At 46.4% G+C, this 25,454-nt stretch overlaps 3 protein-coding genes and 1 pseudogene across 6 annotated transcripts; 2 read left to right on the top strand and 2 right to left on the bottom strand.

The window, feature by feature from the left end:
* Positions 1–1,992: 1,992 nt before the first annotated feature.
* LOC133919161 (uncharacterized) lies at positions 1,993–12,729 on the top strand. The gene is made up of 2 exons (XM_062363455.1): positions 1,993–2,595; positions 12,369–12,729. The coding sequence occupies exons 1-2, from the start codon at positions 2,197–2,199 to the stop codon at positions 12,528–12,530; spliced, it is 561 nt and encodes a 186-aa protein (XP_062219439.1). The 5' UTR covers positions 1,993–2,196; the 3' UTR covers positions 12,531–12,729.
* A 2,970-nt stretch (positions 12,730–15,699) lies between these two features.
* On the top strand, positions 15,700–19,968 carry LOC133919160 (protein FLX-like 3; annotated as a pseudogene).
* Positions 19,969–20,262: 294 nt separating this feature from the next.
* On the bottom strand, positions 20,263–24,303 carry LOC133919157 (14-3-3-like protein GF14-E). 4 transcript variants are annotated; one of them, XM_062363451.1, is made up of 7 exons: positions 24,220–24,279; positions 22,430–22,514; positions 21,777–22,227; positions 21,619–21,697; positions 21,366–21,488; positions 20,684–20,800; positions 20,263–20,593 (listed from the first exon to the last, which is right to left on the bottom strand). In XM_062363451.1, exons 3-7 carry the CDS (start codon positions 22,184–22,186, stop codon positions 20,534–20,536), a joined length of 789 nt encoding a protein of 262 aa, XP_062219435.1. In that variant the 5' UTR covers positions 22,187–22,227; positions 22,430–22,514; positions 24,220–24,279; the 3' UTR covers positions 20,263–20,533. The 4 variants fall into 4 exon arrangements, with proteins under 4 accessions (XP_062219435.1, XP_062219436.1, XP_062219434.1 ...); XM_062363452.1 differs by lacking the exons at positions 22,430–22,514; positions 24,220–24,279 and adding exons at positions 22,716–22,962; positions 23,042–23,213; XM_062363450.1 differs by lacking the exon at positions 24,220–24,279 and adding an exon at positions 22,716–23,205.
* LOC133919159 (F-box protein GID2-like) lies at positions 22,735–24,281 on the bottom strand. The gene is made up of 2 exons (XM_062363453.1): positions 24,220–24,281; positions 22,735–23,998 (listed from the first exon to the last, which is right to left on the bottom strand). The coding sequence occupies exon 2, from the start codon at positions 23,912–23,914 to the stop codon at positions 23,243–23,245; it is 672 nt and encodes a 223-aa protein (XP_062219437.1). The 5' UTR covers positions 23,915–23,998; positions 24,220–24,281; the 3' UTR covers positions 22,735–23,242.
* Positions 24,304–25,454: the final 1,151 nt, after the last annotated feature.

Raw genomic sequence — 25,454 nt, 5'->3', positions numbered from 1 at the left:
ATCTATTGGAATGGACAATGTCGCTAAATTCATTTCACGAACCTCCGATCCCTTGATATGGATAGAGATCTATGTAAACCTCGGGATAATGATGAAGAGATATTATGACCTAAAGTTCTATATATCATTATCATTGAAGCGCTAATGTATCTTACAGATTGCATAATGCATAATATTATATTTACAATTAACTTGCTAGTTAGATATAGAGCAGCTCCAACAAAACGACATTGGTTATGAGTAAAGAATGTCCTCAGATATCTCCAAGGTACAAATGATCTTAGCTTATTTTATCAGGAAACACAAGACATGACTATGGTTGAATATACAAACTTTATATTATTATATAGTGGAACAATTTTTTCACGGAAGTCATCAAAACAGACTCTCGTGATTACTTTCACTAATTATTCTGAAATAATTACATTATATAAAGCATCATGCTAATGCGTATGATTTCGCAGAATGATCAACCACATACAAGAATTATACGGTATTGGTTCATTAGAATCATCTACCCTTATCTATAAAGATAATGCTGTTTGTATTTTTTAAATACAAAAATGTTACATAAAGAATAATATCACAAAGCGTATTGCCCCAAAATTATTTTATCCTCATGAATTACAAAAAATAGAGAGATAAATATTTTGCAAACAAAATCACAATCTTGTAGATTTATTCACAAAGTACCAACACCTATATTCCAAAAATATATTCATAGAGTTGGTATGAGACGACTTCGGGATTTGTAAATTTTAGAAGGAGTAAACTCTTAAATTTTAACATGTTAATGATTATCAGATCATATATATTGTACTCCGTTACTTTATTATTTTTTCTATCAAGATTTCTCATAGCAATATCAATACAAGCATATATACTATATCATTTTCTCTTATTTTTCCACTTAGTTTTTAAGGAGTTTTCAATGATATATCATTAATATGTTTCTACTCATATTTTTCTTATAGGATTTTTAGAGAAGTCTTTAATTTAAGGGATGTATACAAATAGCAATATTGATCCTGAAAAAGTGTTACGAAATTTTTTCAATAACTGCATGAGACGGTTGTTCGTGTCTGCTTAGAAAATATGTCTCCCCGACTGATACTAGACTGTTCACATTGTATAAATATACATTAATGGTTCGATAAAAGATTAACAATCTCATTTTACCGAGTCGATTCTCTACTGCACTGTTCATTACATTCAAATATTCAAAGTTAATTTTACAAATCCACCATAATCTTGTCACAGACTTATTAATAACTTAAGCTCTTTCTCACAAAACTACCATTTCAATGCACTCTTCGTTCTTGACCTGATGGGACCCACTTATCAGCGTCGTGAAGAAGAAATCCCAGCTGTTTCTGTCGCCATATCATCCTGTGCACGTGCCCCGCAAGCAAGTCAATATGACTGTCTGGGCTGCTTGTGGATCGTACTCCCACCCGACTCACGCCTTACTCTGAGCTATTTGGGCTGCTTACATAGAATATACCGTTTCGTTGGAGTTAGAATTTGAACTTAAAATTCTAGAAGATTGTCAGTATAAGATGTCCTGTGTTAGATTCACACCTGCAAGATCTCTTGGGCCAGTGTGGGCTTTAATTTTTTTGCGATCCAGTCCGATTTGCAAGTAGTCTAGACAACCATGTTGGCTTGCTTGCATGGCGCACGACTAGGATGACATGGCGACAGGAACAGCTCGGATTTCTTCTTCGTAACACTGACAAATGTGTCTCACCGGGTTAGAAATGAGGGAGTACAATGAAACGATAGTTTTATAAGAAAAGAGCCTAAGTTATTGGTGGATCCGTGATACGGATAAGATTATGATAATTCCGTGACAATTAGATAGAAAACGGTGGATTTATGAAATTAACTCAATATTCAATAATCGCAGAGGTGCCCTGCGGTCAACACAACACAACACAACTGCTCCATGCAGCTCACTCGCCAGTGCGCTCGCCATCTGCGAAAAGCCAAGCGGGTCCCCGCCTCCCGAACCCAAAGAAAGCCCTGCCCGCATCAGGTACCGTGCTTTGACCACGACGCGACCACCCCCACCCATTCCCCCCTGCCGCACCACCACCGTAGAGCGCGAACCGGCAGCCAGCCAGCCAGCCATGCTCACCCGCCGCCGCCGCCGCGGGTGAGGTGGTGTTAGCCTCCCGAGACCCCGCCGCCGCGATGGATCCGGCGTCCGAGGAGCTCGAGCGCCGCAGCCGCTACCTCAGCTCGCTCATCCGCCGCACCAAGCTCAGCGCCGCCCCCGCTCCCCCTCCTCCTCCTCCGGAGCCCGAGCCCGAGGCGGCACCTAAGCCGGAGCCCAGGGTTGGGGTCGGGAAGCGGGAGGAGCTCAAGGCGGTGGTGGTGGAGAAGGAGAAGAGGAAGGTGAAAGAGGAAGGGGACGGCAAGGGGAAAGAGGTCAAGGGGAAGGAGGAGACTATAAAGGTGTCGGTGCGGGTGCGGGTGCGGGCGGCCGACATGCCTCTGGCGCTGCAGCGCCGCGCTATCCGGCTCGCCTATGAAGCCATCACCGCCATGCCGCGGCTCGACAGCAAGCGCCTAGCCCTCGCGCTCAAGAAGGTATACCACCATCCTTCAGTAAACTTCAACCAGCAGTTAATTTCTCTTGGGAAGGTAGGTTGCCATGGTTTTGTGGCTATGTCGAGATCATTTATTGTGGACCTGGTACAGAGAACGCGGCCATGCAGACGTAGATGTGGGTGTAGATTTGGATTTGATTTGGGCAGGCGTTTGTAATTTGGAGGTGCAGGAGCAAGAATGCGGCTAGTCATAACTCATAACTGACCTTGTTGGGAGGGGATTAAAATCAAAGATCCAATTCTAACGTTCGGCTTGTTGTTTCCGCTGAGATGGAATGAAATTCCTGGAGGACCTTGTTTGAGAATGGCACTGGGCATTCTTGTTTAGATGGTTAATAAGAATTACAACCAAGCTACGAGGTAGACATTGAATTGGGTACATATGTGTGCATGGGGTGCCGGTGCAACACAAGAAAATGTAGTTCATTAGCTACCTTTACATCCTGGCCTAGTAAGTCTTACTTGTTGCATGCTCTTTAGCCACTGGGTTCATTTGTTCAAATGCAGTAGAGATGATCTGGAAGAGGAGGGGTGACAGTGATACAGGAGGCTAGTCATGAAATGACATGTATGTGTAGAAACGATGACTCGTTCTCATCCTGACCGGGCTCATTCAGTTAGGATCTAGCTAGTCTTACAGAGACCCCAGGTCCATTGCCACAACCTGCTTGCATGCAGGATCTTTAGTTACTGATTCAGTTAGATGAGTGTATCACAAACTTGTATAAATTCACACCAATTACATGAATACAACTTGTGTTGCTTACATTCTTACATGGTATCAGTTTCCCTATGATCCCTCTCTCGTTCTTCCGTTGCCTTCTGCCCATGGCCTCTAGCTCGTCGTCCTCCAGCTCCTCCACCAATCCGTTTGTTCCTCCACTAGTTGCTCCAATCGCCATTGCTTGCTCCTCTGTCCAACTCATCAACATCCGTTCCCATGTGCCTATCACCTTAGATTTAATAGAGTCCAACTTCTCCTCCTGGAGCACCTTATTCATGGTTTCCTTCCGCAAATTTGGCTTGCTCGATCATGTAGATGGCTCTGTTAATGCGCAGCGGATGATTGGTGATGTTGAATGGACTCAAATCAACCAATGCATAGTCTCTTGGTTGTATTCCACGGTCTCGTCCGAGATTCTAAATATGATCATCGAACTAATCGACACCGGCTACTGCGTTTGGTCGGCGATCTCGGCCCTCTTTCTTGACAACTCCATGCAGCACGCCGTGTACACGCAACATGAGTTCCATAGCCTCTACCAAGGCTCCATGACCATCACCAAGTACCACGGGTGCCTCAACAGTCTCGCCGACACTCTACGCGATGTCGGCGCTCCAGTGACGGACCAATTGCTCATGATCAATATGTTGCGCGGTCTGAACTCCAAGTTCAGTCATGCCATATCCACGATTACTGCGCAGGTGTCGCCCATGTCCTTTCTTCGTGCTCACTCCTATCTGCTGCAAGAAGAAACTCACATCGCTCACTTTGCCAAGATGGAGGCTTCTACGACACTCCTTGCTGGTGTACCCTCCACCACGACGTCCAACTCTGCTCCAACTTCCAAGCCGAAGAAGAAACATTGCAACCGCTCCTCCCTTGGTAACACCAGTAGCGCGACTGTTCAACCTTCTGCACCCCCGACACCATGGATCTCTGGCATCAATTCATGGACCGGGGTTGGTCAGGCTTGGCCTCTGCCGCAGACGCGTCCCCCTAGCTTCTGGATTCTCGGCGCCTGCCTTGGCGCCTCGCCGCCACAGGCCCTCATGACCTCCTTTGCGCCTGGCGCCACGCCACCATCCATCATGTCGAGCCCCTACACGTCGTACCTGCCACCACTGACGGCACCAGCGATGCCGTCTACACTCTTCTCCGCACTGAACGGCATGCACACGCAGGATCCCTACTCCAGCACCGACTGGTACCTCGACACAGGCGCCACCTCTCACATGGCATCGCATTCTGGTAGCATCTCTTCCTTCACCCCCTCTTCTTCCTTTCGCATCATAGTGGGTAATGGTGCAGGCTTACCTATTCATTTTGTCGGCAATCTTTATGTTCCTACCAATTCTTCCTCTCTCACTCTCAGTCACATTCTTATATCACCTGCCCTCATAAAAAATTTAATTTATGTTCGTGCTCTCACTGAAGGAAACAATGTCTCCATTGAATTTGACCCTTTCGGCTTTTTGATCAAGGATCTTTGCACCTAGAGGGTTCTCCTCCGCAGTGACAGCTTGGGCGATCTGTACCCCTTGCGCGTTGGAGCTCTGACTGGTTCTGCTTAGTCCTCCACACCACCATCGACATTGATCTCTGGCACACACGTCTTGGTCATCGAGGGTAGACTGCTTTATCTCGCATTTTATGTTCCTTCCCTTGCTCTTGTAATAAGTCTAGCATTCATACTTGTCATGCTTGTCGCATCGGCTTCCCTTTCGTGACTCCAATAATATTGCTAGTTCCCCCTTTGCACTTTTGCATTGTGATGTCTGGACATCTTTGATTTTGAGCAATTATGGGATGCAATACTGTCTAGTAATTTTGGATGATTTTACTCACTATACATGGACATTCCCACTTTGTTCTAAGTCAGATGTCCTACCATCTCTTATCTCCTTTCACTCTTATGTCCGCACCCAATTTTAGCGACCTATTCTATGTTTTCAGACCGACAACATGAAAGAGTTCGACAATAACGCATTTCGCTCTTTTATCTCCAATCATGGCATTTTGCTTCGCCTCAGCTGCCCTTACACTTCACAGCAGAATGGCCGTGCTGAGCGTGTTCTTTGGACGCTCAACGAGTGCATGGATGCCCTCCTTTTCCACTCCTTGGTCCCCTGCACGTTCTGGCCGGACGCCCTCTCCACATCCACATATCTGATCAATATATGCCCATGCCACGCTTGCCAAAACAACAGACCGCACCAACTCCTGTTCGGCACGCCACCCCTCTTATGACCATCTACGCACCTTTGGGTGTCTCTGTTACTCGAATACTGCCGCCACAGCTCCCCATAAGCTCGCACTCCGATCCATTGTGTGTGTGTTCTTAGGATACCCGCCCCACAGCAAAGGTATCGGTGCTATGATCCCGCATCCCAACGCGTCCTCACCTCCAGACACATATACTTTGATGAAAAGGTTTCTCCTTTCAAGCATCTCACGTCCTCCTTGTCATCTCCACGTTCTATACTATCCTCGGTTCCTCAGGACATTTTGCATGTTGTTGTATCGACAATAGGCCAACCCCCTAATGTGTTTGCTCCGCCTTGGCTCATCACTCCTCCAGCCACTGCACCAGTTGCCCTTCCTTCTCCACCCTCTGTAGTGGGCGCTACACCAGCTACCTTGCCCTTGCCAAGCGTGCCTGCATCCCCTCATCACCACAACACTATCGGCGCCATATCACACGTGCAACCTGTGCTCACAACCCATCCATCGTCGCCGCCCCTAATTCAACCCACTCACCATATGATTACACGCAACAAATCAGGCATTTCAATTCCCAATCCCCGCGACGCTCATGTCGCCCAAACTGTCGGTGCGGTGCCCGCCTTTTGCGCTGCACTTCGCAATCCAGCCTGGTTCACAACGATGCAAGAAGAATTTGATGCCCTCAAAACCAATGGCACATGGCCGTTGGTTCCTCGGCCATCCCACGCCCACATAATCACAGGCAAATGATCTTTCACAACAAGCTTTGTTCAGACAACTCACTAGACCGCCGCAAGGCGTGCTAGGTCGTTCGCGGCTTCTCGCAACGGCCTGGCCTTGATTTCGACTGGACCTTCTCCCTGGTGGTCAAACCTGCTAAAATCCGGACTATGCTACATCTCGTAGCTGCACGTTAGTGGCCGGTTCACCAGTTGGACGTCAAAAATGCTTTCCTCAACGGTGAACTTTCGGAGCGTGTCTATTGTTAGCAGTCGAGTGGCTTTTTTTATCCCGAATACCCAGATCACGTCTGTCAACTCTCTAAGTCTCTTTATGGTCTCAAACAAGCACCAAGAGCTTGGTATCAGGCATTTGCTGCTCACCTTCATCGCGTCGGGTTCACATCCTCCCGCTTTGACTCGTCCTTGTTCATCTTCCGGTATGAGAATGACCTTGTGTTCCTACTTCTATACATTAATGATATTGTGCTAACTGCCTCTTCACCAACACTTCTTCGCCAGATTGTTGCCCAGCTTCATCAAGTCTTTGCCATGAAAGATCTCGGCCCCTTACACTTTTTTCTTGGCATCCAAGTTCAGCGATCACGCACGGGGTTCTATCTCTCATAAGAACAGTATGCCCTTGATGTCCTTCACTGTGCTGGGATGCTCAATTGCAAACCCGCTTCTACGCCAGTTGATACAAAACCGAAGGTCTCTTCTGTTGGCCAAGTCTTGCAGTAGTTAATTTCCTGTTTTTTCGTCAAGTTTGCTAGAGTGTGCATGGCATGTGTGTTGCCTCGTGCGCGTCTGGAGTCAGAGATGTGCGAGTTCACATCATGACCGGGTCAGTAGTAGTGGCATACATGATGCTCGAATCATGGCCTCTCACGTAGTGGTTGCGAACTCCGGTGGATGCGCAGTCGCGGACGCCATCGTCCCGGAACCGTCCACGCTCACCATCACCACCTCTGCGCCGACAGCGCCACCGTGATGACGGTGGACACAACATCGTCATGCAACGGACTGTGCGGGAGGTCGGGGGATCCGCTTCGTACTTGACATTAACGCGTACGAACTAGCGACTGAGCGCTCGTCATGAAGGTGATGCTCTAGGCGCGCGGGCTGTGGGATGCGGTGGAGTACGACAACGCCGAGCTCTAGGAGGACCGCATGGTGTTGGGGTGCCGCAGGAGATGATCGCGACGATTGCTGTGAAGGCCACTGCGAAGGAGATGATCAAAACCAAGCAGGTTGGTGTCGATCGCGTCCGCAAAGCCAAAGCACAGTAGGTCCGCAAGGAGTTCCAGGGTGTGGTGTTCCGCGATGGCGAATATGTGGATGATTTTGTCATGCACCTCACTGGGTTGGTCAACCAGCTCAACATCCTTAGTGACGAGGTGGAGGAGCCCAAGGTTGTCGAGAAATTTCTGTGCGTCGTACCGCAGAGGTTTGCACATATCGCACTTTCAATCGAAACACTGCTTGATCTATCAACCCTGTCCGTGAAGGAGGTTATTGGGTGCCTTAAGGCGGCAGAAGATAGGCTTGAGCCATCCGACTCGAGCAGTCTGGGCAACCAACTGCTCCTCACGGAGTAGTGGCTTGCCTACATGAAGGAGTGACGCCAAGGTAAAGGCTCTTTGGGCTGTAAACTCGGAGGCAGTCAGCGCCGACGCAAGCCACGCCAAAAGAAGACTGACGGCGGTGGGCGCGACACCAAGGACAGCGGGCGGGAGCTCAACTGCAACAAGTGTTGCAATTGCGGCAAAATTGGCCATTAGGCCAAGGACTGCCGCCAGGCTAAGCGCGAGCAGGCCAACCTTGCGCAAGGCAACGATGAGGAGCCAGTGCTCCTGATGGCGCATCTCTGTTCGTTCACGGACGCACCATCAATTGAGTACGGCGACCTGGCGCTTGAAGAGCCGCACACACAGGCCTATCTCGTAGTTGAAGGAGATCACCATGAGGTCGGCTGGTACCTCGACTCAGGAGTCAGCAACCACATGATCGACATGCGCAAAGCCTTTTCTGAGCTCGACGTTGCGGTAGTCGGCACTGTGAAATTCGGGGACAGCTCGCTAGTGGAGATCAAGGGGTGTGGCACGGTTCTCTTCAAGTGCAAGAACGGAGAGCACCGAGCACTGACCGGGGTCTACTACATTCCCTGGTTGCACAATGACATCGTCAGTCTCGGCCAATTGGACAAGAACGGGTGTCAGGTCCTGATCGGCCATGGCATTCTTCATATCCGTGATCGAAGTCAGAACTTCTTGGCCAAGGTAAAGCGCTCGTCAAACCGCCTGTATGTGCTAAACATTAACCTAGCACAGGCGGTGTGTCTCACGACGCATGGAGCAGACAAGGCCTGGAGATGGCATGCCTGATTCGGGCATTTGAACTTCGACGCTCTACGTAAGCTGGCGCGCCATGACATGGTCCGTGGTTTACCGGAGATCGAGCACGCCGACCAAGTGTGTGACAGTTGTCTTGCGGGAAAACAACGTTGAGCTTCTTTTCCGCGAGAAGCCAAGTACCGCGCTACCGATCGCATCGACCTCATGCACTGTGACCTCTGCGACCCGATCGCTTCGGCAACACACGACGGCAAAAGGCACTTCTTGCTCCTCATCGACGACTACAACCGGTACTTGTGGATCATGCTATTGATGACCAAGTCGGAGGTGCCGGCGGCGCTCAAACGTTGGCAAGCTCGAGTAGAGGTGGAGACTAGGCGGAGGTTGCACATGCTGCGTACCGATTGTGGTGGAGAATTCACGTCTATTGAGTTTGGTGCACACTATGCCGAACATGGTGTCGGTCGGCAGCTCATGACCCTGTACACTCCTCAGCAAAATGGGGTTGTGGAACGCCAGAACCAGATCATCGCCGGGATGGCACAGAGCCTGCTCAAGGCCAAGTCCATCCCTGACGAGTTTTGGGGGGAAGCCGTCACAACGGCAGTCTACATCCTTAACCGCTGCCCAACGAAGAGCTTGGACAGTGTGACACCATTTGAGGCGTGGCACGGACGCAAGCCGGACGTTCATCACCTCCACACGTTCGGGTGTGTGGCGCACATGAAGACCGTGAAGCGAAACTCTAAGAAGCTAGATGATCGGAACGTTCCCATCATCTTCCTCGGCTATGACACGAACAACAAAGCGTATCGTGTGTACGACTTGGTCGTCACGTGTGTCCACATAACCTGAGATGTGGTGTTTGACGAAACGATGAGCTAGGACTGATCGACCATTGAGGACAATGCCGGAAGGTTCTCAGATGCAGGATTCACGGTGGAGTTCCTTGTGCAGGAAGGAGCACAAGCCGCTGCTCAGCCGGGGTAGGATCATGCCACGGCCATGGGCATCCCGACAACGTCGAGAATGTTGCCCAGCGCATTGACACCAACTCCAGCGCCCATCGCTTCAGTGGAGTTTGTCTCACCAAGGGCCAAGGTGCTTGTGGATTTAGATGTCGACGACGACGAAGGCAGCGCCCATCGGTTTCACACCCTACGGAATGTGTACACGGCTGCCGTCGCGGTTAGCGTGGCAAGTGATGGTGAGATGCATCTTGTTGTCAGAGAGGAGTCATCCACGTTCCATGGAGTGGAACAACGTGCATGCTGGAGGCACACAATGCTTGAAGAAATGCAGTCAATCGAAGAAAACAAGACATAGTTAATTTCCCCTTTTTTTGTCAAGTTTGTTAGAGTGTACACGACATGTGTGCTGCCTCGTGCGCGTCCAGAGTCAGAGATGTGCGAGTTCACATCATGATCAAGTCAGTAGGAGTAGTGGCGTACATGATGCTCAGATCATGGCCTCTCCCATAGTGGTCTCGAGCTCATGGCGTGAGAGTCGGCCTAGTGGCCATGTTCTGTTATTAGCAGTCAATAAAAGGAGAAGAAAAACAAGAAAACGCTGGAGCTTCAACGCAACACAAACTCTGGGTGTCCACTGTCTCGCATGTGTTTCTTCAGTTTCAGCGGAGCATCCAGTGTTTGCCTCACGGAAACACGACAACAACTTTGGATGTGCTTGTCGTCAGGCTGATCTGGGTTTGGCAAGCAGCGAATTGATACCGGCACGACTAACATCTTCCTCCATGGGATCCCTTGCGCCTGATCTGTCATTCTATCGGAGTATAGTGGGCACCTTACAGTACCTAACATTAATTCAGCCCGATCTCACGTACGCTATGCAGCAGGTCTGCCGCATGTGCACGAGCCTCGCAACATTCATTGGAGCCTAGTGAAGAGGATTTTGCACTATGTCCACGGTACCACGACGGAAGGTCTCCACACCAAGTCTTCATCGGTGAGTTCTTTGGTGGCATACTTTGACGCCGACTAGGCGCAATGCCCAGATACCCATCGGTCTACCTCAGGCTTTTGCGTATTCCTCGGTGACTCCTTGGTGTCTTGGTCGTCCAAACGACAGCATGTGGTGTCCAAGTCCAGTGCGGAAGCCGAGTACCGGGGTGTTGCCAATGTTACCGTTGAATGTTGCTGGCTTTGGAACCTTCTTTCAGAGCTACACATCCCAATCACAAAGGCAACACTGGTATATCGCGACAATATTTCAGCTGTCTTCCTCTGCCAATCCTGTCCACCATGGTGGGACAAAGCATGTTGAGATAGACATACACTTTGTGCGGGAAAAAGTTGCAGTTGGACAGCTCCGGGTTCTTCATGTTCCTACTCAGCACCAACTAGCGGACTTTATGACAAAAGGTCTACTGCGTTCGTTGTTTGAAGACTTCAAATCTAGTCTCTGCATCACCACCATTTATGACAAAAGGTCTACTGCGTTCGTTGTTTGAGGATCTTTCGTTGGTGATTCAGTTAGATGAGTGTATCACAAACTTGTATAAATTCACACTGATGACATGAATACAACTTGCGTTGCATACATTCTTACAGTATGCATCGTCTATTAGAGTAATTGACAGGAACTTGTTGGAAAAAGTGGGATGGATTGGTATTTCTATACGCTAGAGATGGGCATTTGGTCCCAACATTGAAAACCTCAGACCCAGGTGCTACAAATGCAAATATGACATCGTTTTTATGTAGCAATTAGTCATATCTTATTCATGTGGACGTGCTGCATTCGGCATAGGTTAGCAGTGGAGCTAAGCAGCTAGTTGATAAGCTTAAGTTTTGCACATGTGTTGCATGAATGTGGTCTTCTGATTCCTCTTCATTTATTGTGTTTTCTTGCCATATCATTTTTTTTGTCTTGTCTAGTCACTACTATTAGTTCATTACCTACATCTGTAAATGAGGAATTCGTCTTCAAAGATGTTGGTGCAAGCATGCCGGAGGATGGGAGAACTCTGGGCAGTTATGTGCTCAGTGTTAGTGTTAACTAAAATGGATCTCTACAAAGTTGCTATCCAAACATATGAAAGTTTTTATCTGTGTGAGCAACGATGTATCTTCGCTTACATACGACTCTTAGCACTGTCCAGTCACTTTACCTTGACCCTACGAAATTATGAATAGTCTCATCTGGCTAACTCGCTAGCAATCATATGCTATAGATGTGTCACTTAGCAATCATTGGGTGTCTATCTTACCATTCTCTGTGATGTGATGTCCTCCTTTCATAGTCTTATTGGAGTGAAGATTTCTTATGGGGATTGGACATCCCTGAAAGGCTGATTTCTTGAATAAGGGCGCATTGTCTGAGTCCTGAGTCCAAATCACACACGCCAGCAGCCCAGCACTATTTTTTTTTCCTTTGAATGCTCCCTTAATATGCCCACGCGAAAGTATAAAAGTTAACGTTCATTTTCAGTGTATTTGTGACCTTGTGTAGCTCTTTTATAATGTGCTCTATAACTATAAGCTATAACTCTGAATACTAGTTTCTTATAACCCCTAAACCAGCTAAATGAAATGGATCCGGGTCCTTGATTGTATTCTGAGTAGGTCATTTCTGGATGCTGCTTTCCAGAACATTGGTTGCATATTAGTAGATTGTTTAAACCGGGCATGTAGGATGAAATTTCTTAGGCACTCTACAGTGCACCTTTCCCATGTTGTTGATATCTGATATTGTTTCCAATTGTTTGCAGGAATTTGATACGGCATATGGTCCTGCTTGGCATTGCATTGTCGGAACGAGCTTTGGTTCCTACGTCACTCACTCTTTGGGAGGTTTCCTATACTTCTCTGTTGACAAGGTCTATATTCTTCTCTTCAGAACCGCTGTCGAGCCATTAGGCCATCCACAATGAGACCTAAAATCAGTTTAGTAGCAAGTGTAGCTTGTATTCGACATTTGACATGCAGAAGGTTAAGGAGAGTAGAATGATGTCGCCCTCCCTGCAAATATGTAGAACCAATCTGCTGTAACTTCCATGTACTACGCACTCATCTGCCATGTAAACCTTGACATCCATTAACTTTCAAAATTGTACTTGAGTCTGTTCTTCAGTGCGGGGGGCATTAACTTCAGCTTCATGTAATGTTCTTGTGAATCAGTAATTCTGTATGATGGCTGAGCTTGTTCTGATGGATCTGGGATTCCATCATCAGTAAATATAGCTGTTCGGATGGATTAGGATTGCTTCCTGTTTTGGTCTGCTGCTTGACCTGTTATTCAGATTTAGAATGTTAGCAACCAAATGTTCATGAATAAATGGGTATATGGAACCTGAAATTCTCGATCTGGCTTTGACATCTAGTCTGAGAAAGCATCAAAGATCAATTTCTGCATCTATTCTGCGGTGGCATCATGGGGCTTATGGAGAGAAAATTGTTGGAGTGTTAATTGTTGCATCTAATAAGCAGCACTCAAGCATAGTTACATCTAATAAGCAGCACTCAAGCATAGTGCATTTCCTAACTATCACTATTGACCCTTCTAAAAAAAACTATCACTATTGATTAACTGAGAGGCGATTAAACATTACGACATGACACATCACTGCATGCGATGAAGAGCAGGACGGATTGGCCTGCAGCTAGTGCAAATTTCTGCGTCACAAGATCATCCAAAAAAATGCCTAAGATAGCGCAGCAACCGAGAGCATTCCGCCCAAAACCGCCGACGCGATCACGCGCCAGACGACGCTGCACCTGAACCGGTCGCCGCCCGACGAATCACCTTGGTGGTGCGGCGGCGGCGCTTCGACGACTGCATGCATGCACCAGGAGCGCTCACGGGTCATATGCCATGGATCGGTGCGTGCGTGCACTGCAGGGGAGGGGAGGGCTAATAACCGGCTCACTCACCTGGCTCGTGGGTGCCTTCCAGATGGCGGGGAGCCTGAACATCTGCTCCCTGGTGACGTTGAACGTGGCGAGCAGCTCCGGGTCGGCGAGCAGGCGGCACAGGCACGGCATCTCCGCGGCCGCGGCGTGGTGCATGGCCGTGCAGCACGTGGTGGAGGGGGTCCTTGGCGGTCTTGAGGTACGCCGTGCACGGCAGCAGCTCGTCCAGGCACCCCGGGGGCGCGGCGTCCAGGGCGCCCGCGGCGCCGACGACGGCAACGCGAGAGGAGAGGAGGAAGAGGTGGAGAGCGGCCAGGAACACGCAGCGGCGCATCGTCGCTTCAGAAGCGATCGGCGATGCGACGGTGTGAGGTTGTTGGATCCGTTTGACTTGTTAAGCCCCTGCACCTGCGCGCGCACCGTGCAGGAACGATGGCTTTGCCAGGTTAACAGGATCACATGCTGTGATCTCTTTTGAGATCAAGAGCACTTCTCTTCATTTAAACATCAGGGATGCAGTCCTCTTGCAAACACCGAACAAGGAATGACGATTGACGGTGTTTGAGAAGTCCAGCATGAGTACATTGAATCAGGAGAAGCTTGCACAGCACAAAGATGAGCCGCTAAGTTCGCCTCAAGCTTTACATGAACAATTGAAAAAGAAGGGAAGTTTAAGCTAAGCTCATGAATATCCGCCAAAATCGCCATGATCTCTGAACGGCTTTGGTTTCTTGAGTGCCATAGGTTCACCATAATCTCTGAACGGCTTTGGTTTCTTGAGTGCCATAGGTCAACCATAATCTTCGAGTCCGTCTCAACAATGACTTTAACTTGTCCCCATGAAGATATCAGCCGGAGACCATCCCTACAGGCTTCCGCTTCCGCGATCAAAGGATTAGAAACCGCCATCAGCCATCTTGATGATGCTGTAAGAAAGGTTCCATTTTCATCTCGCACCACAGCCCCGTTGCACCTTTGAATTCATTTGCCAAGAACGCTCCATTAGTGTATTTTTAGGAACCAGAATCAGGCGGCCTCAAGTGGGTAGCACCTCGTTGTCGGAAGCTAGAATTACTTTGCTGTAGAATTTTGTTCCTGTGACGTTGCCCTGCTGGAATCCGCTTGTTGGGTGCCTAGTTCTTGATATGGTTGCTATTAGGGTGGATTTAGGGCTAAATTTTCAACGTGGTTATGCTACCTCATCAAGTAAATCATCAAGCTTAGTAATTATGCTGGCAAGAAAGCGAAATTTCCTGGTCCTAGGGTAATTCGTAGTTATTTCTATCAATTATGCTCGTTGCTTGTTGTTTCTTTTTTTTTTTTGAAAATAAGTTGCTTGTTGCTTCTCACATTTGTGGTTCTGTGTGTATGTGCATGTAAACTTGGAGTGGTTTTCTGCTTAATTTGGGGGCTTTTTTTTTTTTTTTTTACTTTTTAGCACCCCTTATGATTATCTGGAGGCATGCTTACAGAAGCGTCATGATTTTGATATGAAATGCACCCATTTCTGCACTTTGGATCAGTTTGTATTCCCATATTTCACATAAGAATGTTGAATTTGAGGGATCACATATGCTTAACCTTGCTACCATATACCCCTCATTTCAAGAAGTGCACCATGCGCTCATTAATTTTTAGAGAGCAACCGATTATATGAAACTTGTGAATGTTTGCCTCCTCTAGTGTTTTAAAAAGTTTGCACTTTACAATGACCGAGCTACACGAGTTGCAATTTAGGTAAAAAATACACTAATTTCATTTTTTAGTTTCATTTGAAAATGCAGAAAATGGAATATGGAAGTTTAATTGATCCACCACAATAGATGAGTGTATAACATGACCAAACATTAGAAGCTACAGCATGGAAAAGTAAAACGATGGTCTCAAAACACTTAATAGATGGGTTTGATGGTGTGTCATGGTGGCAGAAAAAAGCTAAATGAGCTAGCCCCATTGTAGACGTGTGATGAAGATCAGAAGTTCTTTTTATCTGAGGTGTACTTGTATCATCACCGTCTATCATGCAGTTGTGTGCATCTGAACTTTGCTCATGCTTGTTTGGAAATGATTAGCTGATTTCAACTTTTGAAAAATAGCTTAATCTGTTTGTTCCATGCTATAACAATACTTGTCCATTCGTAGGTTGCAGGTCCTCTTCTTAGTCCATCTCAAGCATCATCGAATAGCCTTATGCCTTGGCAACCTTGGAGTAATAGGCCTGGTTACGGAGACGACCCTTCAAATCCATTAGCTGGAGGAGTCCCTCTACCCATGCCTCCGCTCCCTTTTCAAGAGGTGCTTGTTTTTCGTCGTGATAAAAATCAGAGAATTGCTGCTAACAATACTCTTATACTAGATTTTTTTTTTTTAAAAGAGATTACCTCGGCTTCTATTGAAAACCAATAACAGGGTACATAACAATAAACAGAAGTATATGATATCAGAAAGGAGGAGAAGAATAGCAAAAACATCAGACTGTTGGGACACTCAGCATAAACACAAGATCAAACAAATCGGGTTCTAGACGTCAGACACGGATAGGCTATTACACACGACCAAATAACACCCAATTAGAGCTCATAAACTTCAAAAATAAGGCCATCAGCAGGTGCGCATTCTTGCAGCCACTCGCAGACCTGGGAGGAGGCATTGCCCACCTTGAGCTTGTCATCTCGTCTGAGGATGATGCTTCATTTCTACACGAACGATATAGCGAGAATCAGGACATCCGCAGGCTTGTTAGGAAACTTCTTCTCGATGGCCATAGTGTTCCTTGTCCTCCATAAGGCCCAAGCTATACTTGCAAAGAGGAACATCCCTAGAGTTTGAGAGATTTTAAAAAACTTCAGAAGCCAGCTTGCCCATAAGTTAGCTACCGAGATGGGGAACCTATTCCGAGAAAATTGGGCTATCGCACAGCCAAAAAAGATATGATTGGCGTCCTCGGGTCTATTGAACAGACAACAGTTCAAGCTCCCTTTCCAACCCCTCTTTCTTAGGAAAAAGGTCACAAGAAGCTTATTGTGTAGTATCTGCCAAAGGAATACCTTAATCCTAAGAAGAATTTTACAAGAATAAATTTTCTCATCTTCCTTGATGGAAACACCTTCAAAGGTAAGAAATCTATACATCGATCTGATGGTAAATCTCCTTGATTTGTACAGGGACCAGATCACCTCATCTTCCCTATCATTCAGCTGGGTGCACTGTAGCTTGTGCATCAGCTCCTCCCACTTGAGCAAATCATTAGCAGTCAAGCTCCTTTTAAATTGCAGATCCCATTCATTGTTGACCCAGCAGTCAGATACAATGAGCTCTGGGTCAGCACACAGGTCAAAGAGTTCAAGGAATTGGGTTTTCAGTGGAGTTTCACCCAGCCACACATCCTTCCAAAAGAGCACTTTGCTACCATTATTTACTTTATACTCAGCCCCCCGATGAAAGAGGTGTTTAACCTTATGTAAGCCTTGCCAAAACTGGGAGGAGCCTTTTTGTCTGGAAGTGAAAAAACCTCATGCATGTATTTGACTCTGAATAATTTGAACCAGATGTCCTCCGACCCAGCACAAATTTTCCAAACCCATTTCAGCAACAAGCATTCACTCATGACAGTTGTATTCAGGATGCCTAGACTTCCATAGTCCTTGGGCCTGCATATAGCCTCCCATATGACCATATGGTATTTGTTCATATTGTCAGCCCCTCTCCAAAAGAATCTGGATCTGATAGTGTCCATCTTCTTGTGGATCCCTTTGGGGAGGAGGTCGATACCCATGGTATACATGGGCAAGCTAGTCAAGCAAGAGTTTGTCAGGATCAGTTTGCCCCCAAAGGTTAGGTTTTTACCCTTCCATGGGTCTAATATTTTAGTCATTTTTAAAAGGAGATAAGATGAGGCAGCAGTCCCTAGATGATGATTAGAGACAGGGATGCCTAGATATTTCAAAAGGAGTTGCCCTAGTTTACAGTTAAGCATGTTTGCCACCCTTTCCTGCCGTTGTTGGTCCATCCCAAAGGCAAAGACCTCACTCTTGTGGAAATTGATCTTGAGCCCAAACAACCACTCAAAGTAGTAAAGAATGATCTTGAGAGTGAGGATAGAGTTGTCAGTGCCATCAACCATAAGGATTGTGTCATTAGCATACTGAACATGAGTGATCCCTCCGGGATCAAGTGGTCTACAACCCCCTTAAGTAGACCTTTGGTTGCAGCTTTGGCCATCAGAGTATTTAAAGCATCAACTGAAATGTTGAAGAGCAAAGAGGATAGGGGTCATCTTGTCTTAGTCCTTTGTAGGTTCTAAAATATGGTCCCCTTTAGCCATTAATATTAATGTAGACTCTACCTCCCACAACAGATTGCATGACCCATCGAATCCACATGTGGAGGAACCCTTTCCCCCTCATGACATCTTCCAGGTAGCTCCACTTGACCTTGTCATAGGCCTTTTCAAATCTATTTTGACCAACAACCCTTGTTGTCTCTTACTCTTTAACTCATGAACTACTTCATGGAGAACTACCACTCCCTCCAAGATGTTCCTTCCTTTGATAAAGGTTGTTTGGCTTGGATCAATAACCTCCTTGGCTACTTGGGTGAGTCTATTGTTGAGGACCTTGGTAAAGCCTTTGTAATCAATATTGAGAAGACATATGGGTCTGTATAGTTTAATGGTGTTGACCTCCTTGACCCAGATGGGTATGTATATTTTAATGGTGTTGGCCTCCTTGACCTTAAGGATAAGAGTTATAACCTAATAATTTAGTCTCTTCAGATCTAGCCTTCCAACATGAAAGTCATTGAACAGGTCAAATATGTCCCCTTTGATCCAATCCCAGAACACCATGAAGAAGGTGGCAGTGAAGTCATTAGGACCAGGGGTAGAGTCTTCTTTCATATCTCTGAAGGTCTTTTCCACCTCCTTGGTAGAAAAGGGCTGAATCAGGGTGTCTAAGGCATCAGGAGGTAACTTGTCATGGTTGTCCCAGAATGAATCAGCTAAGTTCAATCCATTCCTACAATCAGATCCGAAGAGGGTCTTATAGAAAAGGGCTATACTGGATTTTTCAATGGCATTGACCCCACAATTCCGAGATGCAAGATGAGATTTCGTCATGAATTTACCTTGATGGTGCACAGGGCAAAGAGAAAATACTTTCCTCAAATTTCTCAATGGATATACTTAAGCCTGTAACTTCTTAGCTTCATTTTATTTTATTTTCCTCCCTAACTCCCCTGTACTCCTTTCTACTTCATTTAATTAATATAATCTGTAGGGACTAGATCCCTCCAGTTTCCCTCAAAAAATACTCTTGTACTGGAGGATATTTTAGGCCTTATGCAAGAACTAGCTCTCATTGAAGACGAGATCCATATACTTACTAAGCAAACCATTCCCAGGCTTCATGCTAATAATGAACTGGAGTAGGGATATTATCAAGGAGGCCTGAAATTAGAGGAAGATATGCATGCTCTTTTGTTTATCAAGGGAGAAGTGTTGTACCAAAGTTTTGAAAAGATGGAGCTGGAAGCTTTGCGTGAAGACTGAAGAGTCATCTGCGAATGTTCGATCATTATTTAGGGAGCTACAACAGATCCAGTCTGAGCACAAACAAATACCTGCTATAAGAGCAGAGTTGCATGATCTACAAGAGGAGATTTGGAGGGCCGGGTTTGTGTTTTTTGCGATTTTATATACATGTGAATGCACATGGAAAATGTCTCCTTCACAGTTCACATAGATAATTTTCTCCTCTCTTTTTTTTTTTTGCGAGGAACAGAAGATTTTTCTAATATGATGTATTAGTTAAGCAGGTGGCAACGTGTTTTCGAACGTTTTTAAGAATTAAAATCATCATATTGTAGTTTTCTGTCTTACCATGGTTCTTAGAATATTAATGCTCTTTACATGGATTTTTTTTTTCCAGGACGGCATATGAGTATGAGGAATGAGCAAAAGTTGAGCTATTTGAGCAGAGGCAGGCCATGGAGAGATTTTTTAAATATGAAAATGGAAGCAGAGAGGCTGCAGACAGTGCTGGAGAAGAGGGAAAGGAGGTCTGGTGGGTTCAAGCCTTGTGCATTTGGCTCATACTAACACAGATGGTGTATTTCAGTCCATCCTCCAACTGAAGGATCATAGAAATTGCAACTAAAATTGGAGATTGTCATGGACTCAATCGTGCGTTAGTGGGCAATCGGGGAGACCTGGAACAATGTCTTGTGACACTTCTAGTTTCTGTTTATGATGTTAGAACATGTTTTGGTTCGGCCTATCCTAGCTATCAACTTGGCTGATAAATTGTTAGCACCTAGCAATGCAAAGTTTGGAACGTAGCGTAAACGGGAAGCACATATGTAACATACTCGCATCATGTGTGTTTTTCTGGTCTTCTAGGCTGTTTGAATCATGCGTTATGTTCAATGTCACAGTTCTCATAAACTTAAAGAGTTGTGCAACGCAACATGCTTCAAGCAAAGATTTCAGCTGCAGATTTATGCGGATGATGAATGCAGTTGATGTCAATGGCACAAGAGGCTAAACCCAATACTTTGCCGCTTCATAGAAGGGCATGCGCCATCTTGTCATGGTCAGTAGTTCACATATACATCTACCACATCAAGAAATCGCCATGCCATGCTAAACCTTCAATCCAGCAGCCCAGGCTCATTCAACCCATTCAGTTCAAGAGCATGCACATAGAGGGAAAAAGTACCAAGAACTGAAAAAAGGAATTTCGAGACATAACAGCCCACAAGCAACAAGGCGACGCAGAATCTAAAAATTACAATGTAACATGAAGGATTCAAATAGTCTCTCCCTGAACCAAGTATAGCTTGATAACCCGCCTGCCAAGCACTGAGGCAGTCGCAAGCAATCCTAGCACAGCATGAATTGAAGTCTCCGATTTTGAGCTATCAGGAGAACAATACAAATCTATATTGACGGAACAGGAACCCAGAGCACATGGTAGTGTCAGTTGATCAAATACTACAATGTAATTTCTGGGCACATAGATCATCTTTACTGCCCATCTCCAGATTCGCCCTTGGGAGCCTCCTTGATTTCTTCAGTGGCGTCCTCCTATAGCCAAGCAAACGGAATTTGAATATATAGGATGACTCCAGATAAAAAAGGATGTGACGTGAAATATGCTAGGATGAGGAAAAATACCGAGATGTCAGAAGTCCACAGGGTCAAGTTGTCACGCAGAAGCTGCATGATCAGAGTGCTATCCTTGTAGGAATCCTCGCTCAGGGTATCCAGCTCCGAGATGGCCTCATCAAAAGCCTACCAAACGCAAAGTGAGTAAGACACCAAGAGTATAGCTCTACTATGTCAAATAAGGACTGAAACACTGAGGTCTCAAAAAGATTAAGGGGAAATAAGGGCCCACCCAATGGCAAATCTTAATTGGACCACAAAAATCAACTCCAACAGAGGAAATGTAAATATTATTAATCCAAAAATTGCAGAATTGTAGAAGAAATGCTGCCAAAATTGTTATGTGCAGATACTTGTTCTTTTGGTTCATCACTTGATCTAAATTTTCCTTACTCATATTAAGGAGCTTAAAAATGTTCTTTGGTTCATCATGATGCCATACCACCTATCCTCATCGGTAGTTTAGATTCGCCGCACCGTTAGTTACACTACTCAATAAACATGCTCCTGATGTCTTAATAGCTTGCCCTCGTCATTTGATTAAACCCAAGCCAAAATATATCATAACAGCTGTCTGAACCTCAGCGTTTAGAATTCCACACAGCCCGAATTCAGTTCATATTTTCATAAGGATTGCAACAAAAAGTAGCACAAAGTTCATGTTGTTGATCTGGAGTTCTAGACATCAAACCTGCTTGGCGAGATTGCAAGCACGGTCAGGAGAGTTGAGGATCTCGTAATAAAACACTGAGAAATTGAGCGCCAGCCCAAGCCTAATAGGATGAGTGGGGGCCAACTCTGCCAGTGCAATATCCTGAAAGATTTAGCAGAAAAAGAATTAGCAACACAATGCTCTTAATGATAAATGAGATATATAAAAAAGATTAATGCCCCAGATAACAAAATTAACGTGAGGACTGTGAAATGCAGGACAAGCAAATTACCTGAGCAGCTTTGTATGCCACCATGGTGTTCTCAGCTGCATCCTTCCTCTCAGATCCAGCCTTGAACTCTGCAAGATACCTGTAACACCATAGTTTCGATCAAAATGATTTAATAGTGCAACAAAATAAAATTTACTGAAATAGTATTATTGTAATACCTGAAGTAGTCACCCTTCATCTTGAGGTAGAAAACCTTGGACTCTGCAGCAGTAGTTGAGGGGACAAGGTGGGAATCAAGGAGCTTGAGGATTCCATCACAGATCTTGGTGAGTTCAGTCTCTATCTTGCTACGGTAGTCCTTGATGAGAGTGGCACGGTCCTCATTGCCACGGCCCTCTTCCTTCTGCTCAATGGAGGATATGATGCGCCATGAGGCACGTCGGGCTCCAATGACATTCTTGTAAGCAACTGATAGAAGGTTGCGCTCCTCCACCGTGAGCTCCTCAGAATCAACTGCCTTAGCCACCTTCTCCATGAACTCAACCATCTCTTCATACCTCTCAGCCTGCTCTGCAAGCTTAGCCATGTAAACGTTTTCCTCACGGGAAAGCTCAGCAGGCAGCGACATCTTTACTGTTTGTGGTTTCTGACAGTCCACCAAAGATCAAACTGGAGGATTTGAGGAAAAACTTTGGTGAGCTAAGTGCAAATTATGACAGCGAAACACAACAACAGTGGAGCACAATCCATACACTTTATCTAAAAAAATCAACTGAAATAGCGGAAAACAGGAAACATTTTCACTATAAAAGGTAATATCAGATTTTACAAGAGAATGTTTAAACAATCAGGAAGGGATAATCTCAATCACCTTAAGAAACCAAAATTCTGCAATGCACAAAGTCAGGCAAAAGTTAAATCCACAAAAGCATCGGATTGATCCAACTGAAATGACCCTACATGAGTCCAAGCACAAATGTATCATACATGACGACTTTGCCAATTTTGAATTTTCAATTTGAAAATCAAATTACGTCCAAACAAACATTGTTAATCAGTACGCAACAGTCGAATCACATCTGCAGTTTGCTTAACAAACCTAACAATAGTGTGAAAAATGCATCACTAAACTGAAATTCAGTTGCAGCAATCAATACCTCAAGTCATTCCACAACCTTGTGCTCAAACAGGTAAAGTCATTTCCCTTTCCATGGGAGTGAAAATAAGCTTGCAAGCCAAAGAAAAGCTCGCCTCAGCATGCCCTCTGACCCATGGAGAGTTGACAAATGCCATGGCAAGACAGTACATAGGGCACGGCGCTGCACTCTTGACACATATTTGCTCCATGCCTCTCATGGTAGATTGTCTGCCCATCAAGACATACGCACCTATCCACATAGTCTTCTGTGGCCACTAGTCTAAGTGATTATCAACCTTAAAACTCTTACAAATGTAGTAAAAAAGACAAAAAAAAAAATCCGACCTTGCACAACTCCATCTCCCTGTGTCCCTTATCAACAGCCCCAAAACTCTGCTATCTCTGCCTCACCACCCCTCTAGCATCTCCAGTCAGCCCAGTGGCAAGAAGAATCGATTATTAGGTCTCCAGGCCGCATAGCGATTGCATAGGCTGCTTGTGGTGATGCTGTTTGGGAGATACACTTGCTATTTTTCGCAAACTTGATCACCCGCACTGGCCACCTCCACTCTTATCGCTATCGTTATCCTTGTCTTTCTTAGGAGCAGGAGGAGCATTAGGCATCTTCTGGAAGAACGATGTCGAGAGCAGAGATAACGAGACTTGAACCTGGTCCCGGCCCATCCTCACCGGCACCTGCCGCCCCCACTGCCTGCGCGGTGCGCCAGCACCACGCCGCTGGAGCGGGCGGATGTAGAGCTCGTGCAGGCGGCGGAAACCGCCGAGCGAAAGCACGACCCTGCGAAGCATCTGCTCCGAGAAGCCAAGGTTCGCCCATTCCCGCACGCACGCCGCCTCCCACAGCCGCTCGTCCCGCGCCAGCTGCCGCCACCCCCGGCTCACGCCCGACGCCGCCGCCAGCGTCCGCGCCTCCGCCCGTCGCAGCACCTCGAAAACCAGGTCCTCCCCGAGATCTGGCAACCTCGCCTGCTCGTCGCCCCCTCCGGCGTCAGCGTCCGGCGGGGGCTGCTGCTCCCGCTGCGGCGGCTGCGGCGGAGCCCGGGAGGACGAGCACTCCCCCGCCCCGCTCGAGCTGGGGGACGGCTCCTCCGTCCGCTGCTTCTTACTCGGCTCGCTCGAGCCGCCGTCGACCGTGGCACCAGTGGGCATCGTCCGGGGATCGTCGCCTCCGTCCGACGGATCGGAGCGGCTCTTCATGGCAGAAGATTGGGAAGGGCTACGAAACCAGACCTCTTTCGTGGCTGCGGATCAGCTGCTGCTTGCGCGGAGGAGCTGATGAACCTGCGGGGAGCAGGGCAGTTTATCTCTCTACACCGCAAATGATTCGACGGCATCAACTCAACAAACACCCCCGATTCCCCCAAACCAACGCTCAGATTCAGCCGAATCAGCTCCCGGAAAACCTCGAAACACACCAGATCTGACGCGATCTCACTAGCGGCGTACCAAATTTTGGGATGGATTTGAGAAAAATCGAGGGAAATTTACGGGCGAGTAGTTACCTCGGCGCCGGCAGCTGGGGCTGGTTTGCCCTTTTCTCGAGTCAAGAGGGGAAGGGGGGGGGGGGATTCGAGGGAAGTTGCCCTTTTTGGACTCGCGGAGGCGCACCGGCAGTATAAAAGGGTACTCTCCAGCCAATCGGACCTGGACACGCCGCGCGCCTGCTCCCTACAGGATTTCTTGTGAGCTGGACTCCTCATCAGTGTGGGCCCTAGAAGCGTGACGGCCGCAGTTTTGGGCTTTGCTGCCGAGCCCAGCTGATTGGTTGCGCGATTCTGGTTAAGTGGACGCGTATAACGTGCGTTTTTTTTTCGTATTTAGACCCAAAATATAAAATTAGATAATATATTATCGTATTTACAATTTTAGCATCTATATTCAGTACCTTATTTACCAAAAACTGACTTTTGGTACACCGTACATCGAAAATACGCGGGTCCGACCATATTCGGCACCTCATATGCCGAAAATCAGGTGTATTCAACACATGAGGTGCTGAATATAGGCTACGGTGCCATATTCGGTATCTCGTGCGTCGAATATGGCATGTACCGGCTGCAGACACTTTGATACTGTTATTTTATATCAGGAACTTCATGTACATGCTAAATTTGGCATCTCATGTACCAAATATACCTGATTTTTGACATATGATGTGTTGAATATAGTCTACAGTGTCATATTTGGCGTCTCGTATGCTGAATACACCTGATTTTTGATATATGAGGTGTCGAATATAGGCTACAGTACCATATTCAACACCTCGTGTGCCGAATATGATCGGGCCCGTATTTTTTCGGCTTATGATGTACCAAAAGTTAATTTTCGGCAAATGAGGTACCGAATATGGAAGCTAAAATTGTAAATACGATGATATATTATCTATTTCGATAAATATGGTCGCATATGTTATCTAATTTTAGATTTTAGCCATTATTTTAGCTAACAAATGCAAACGTATGCTGGAAGGTTAGCCTAGTGACATAATGGATGTAGCCTTTTGTATTTGCTTATACATATAAGTTTACTTATTATTGTTATAAAATTCTCTATTACTTAAAAATACATAGTGTTTCCTGCACCGGACAGGACGTTCGGCTATCCCAGGTCTGTTGCCATGCCTCAAGATTCGTGTGCGATCATCCGACCCACCTGATTACACGATTGCCCTACCCCTCCCCGTCCAATAAATTTCACGCGTTGACGCCTCAATCCTCAACTACCCCTCGCCGCTCCG

This window comes from Phragmites australis, chromosome 5 (genome assembly GCF_958298935.1).
Source record: "Phragmites australis chromosome 5, lpPhrAust1.1, whole genome shotgun sequence".
Classification (NCBI taxonomy): domain Eukaryota; kingdom Viridiplantae; phylum Streptophyta; class Magnoliopsida; order Poales; family Poaceae; genus Phragmites; species Phragmites australis.
The sequence above is the reverse complement of the archived record's forward strand: the minus strand, read 5'-3'. Positions and strand labels throughout refer to the sequence as shown.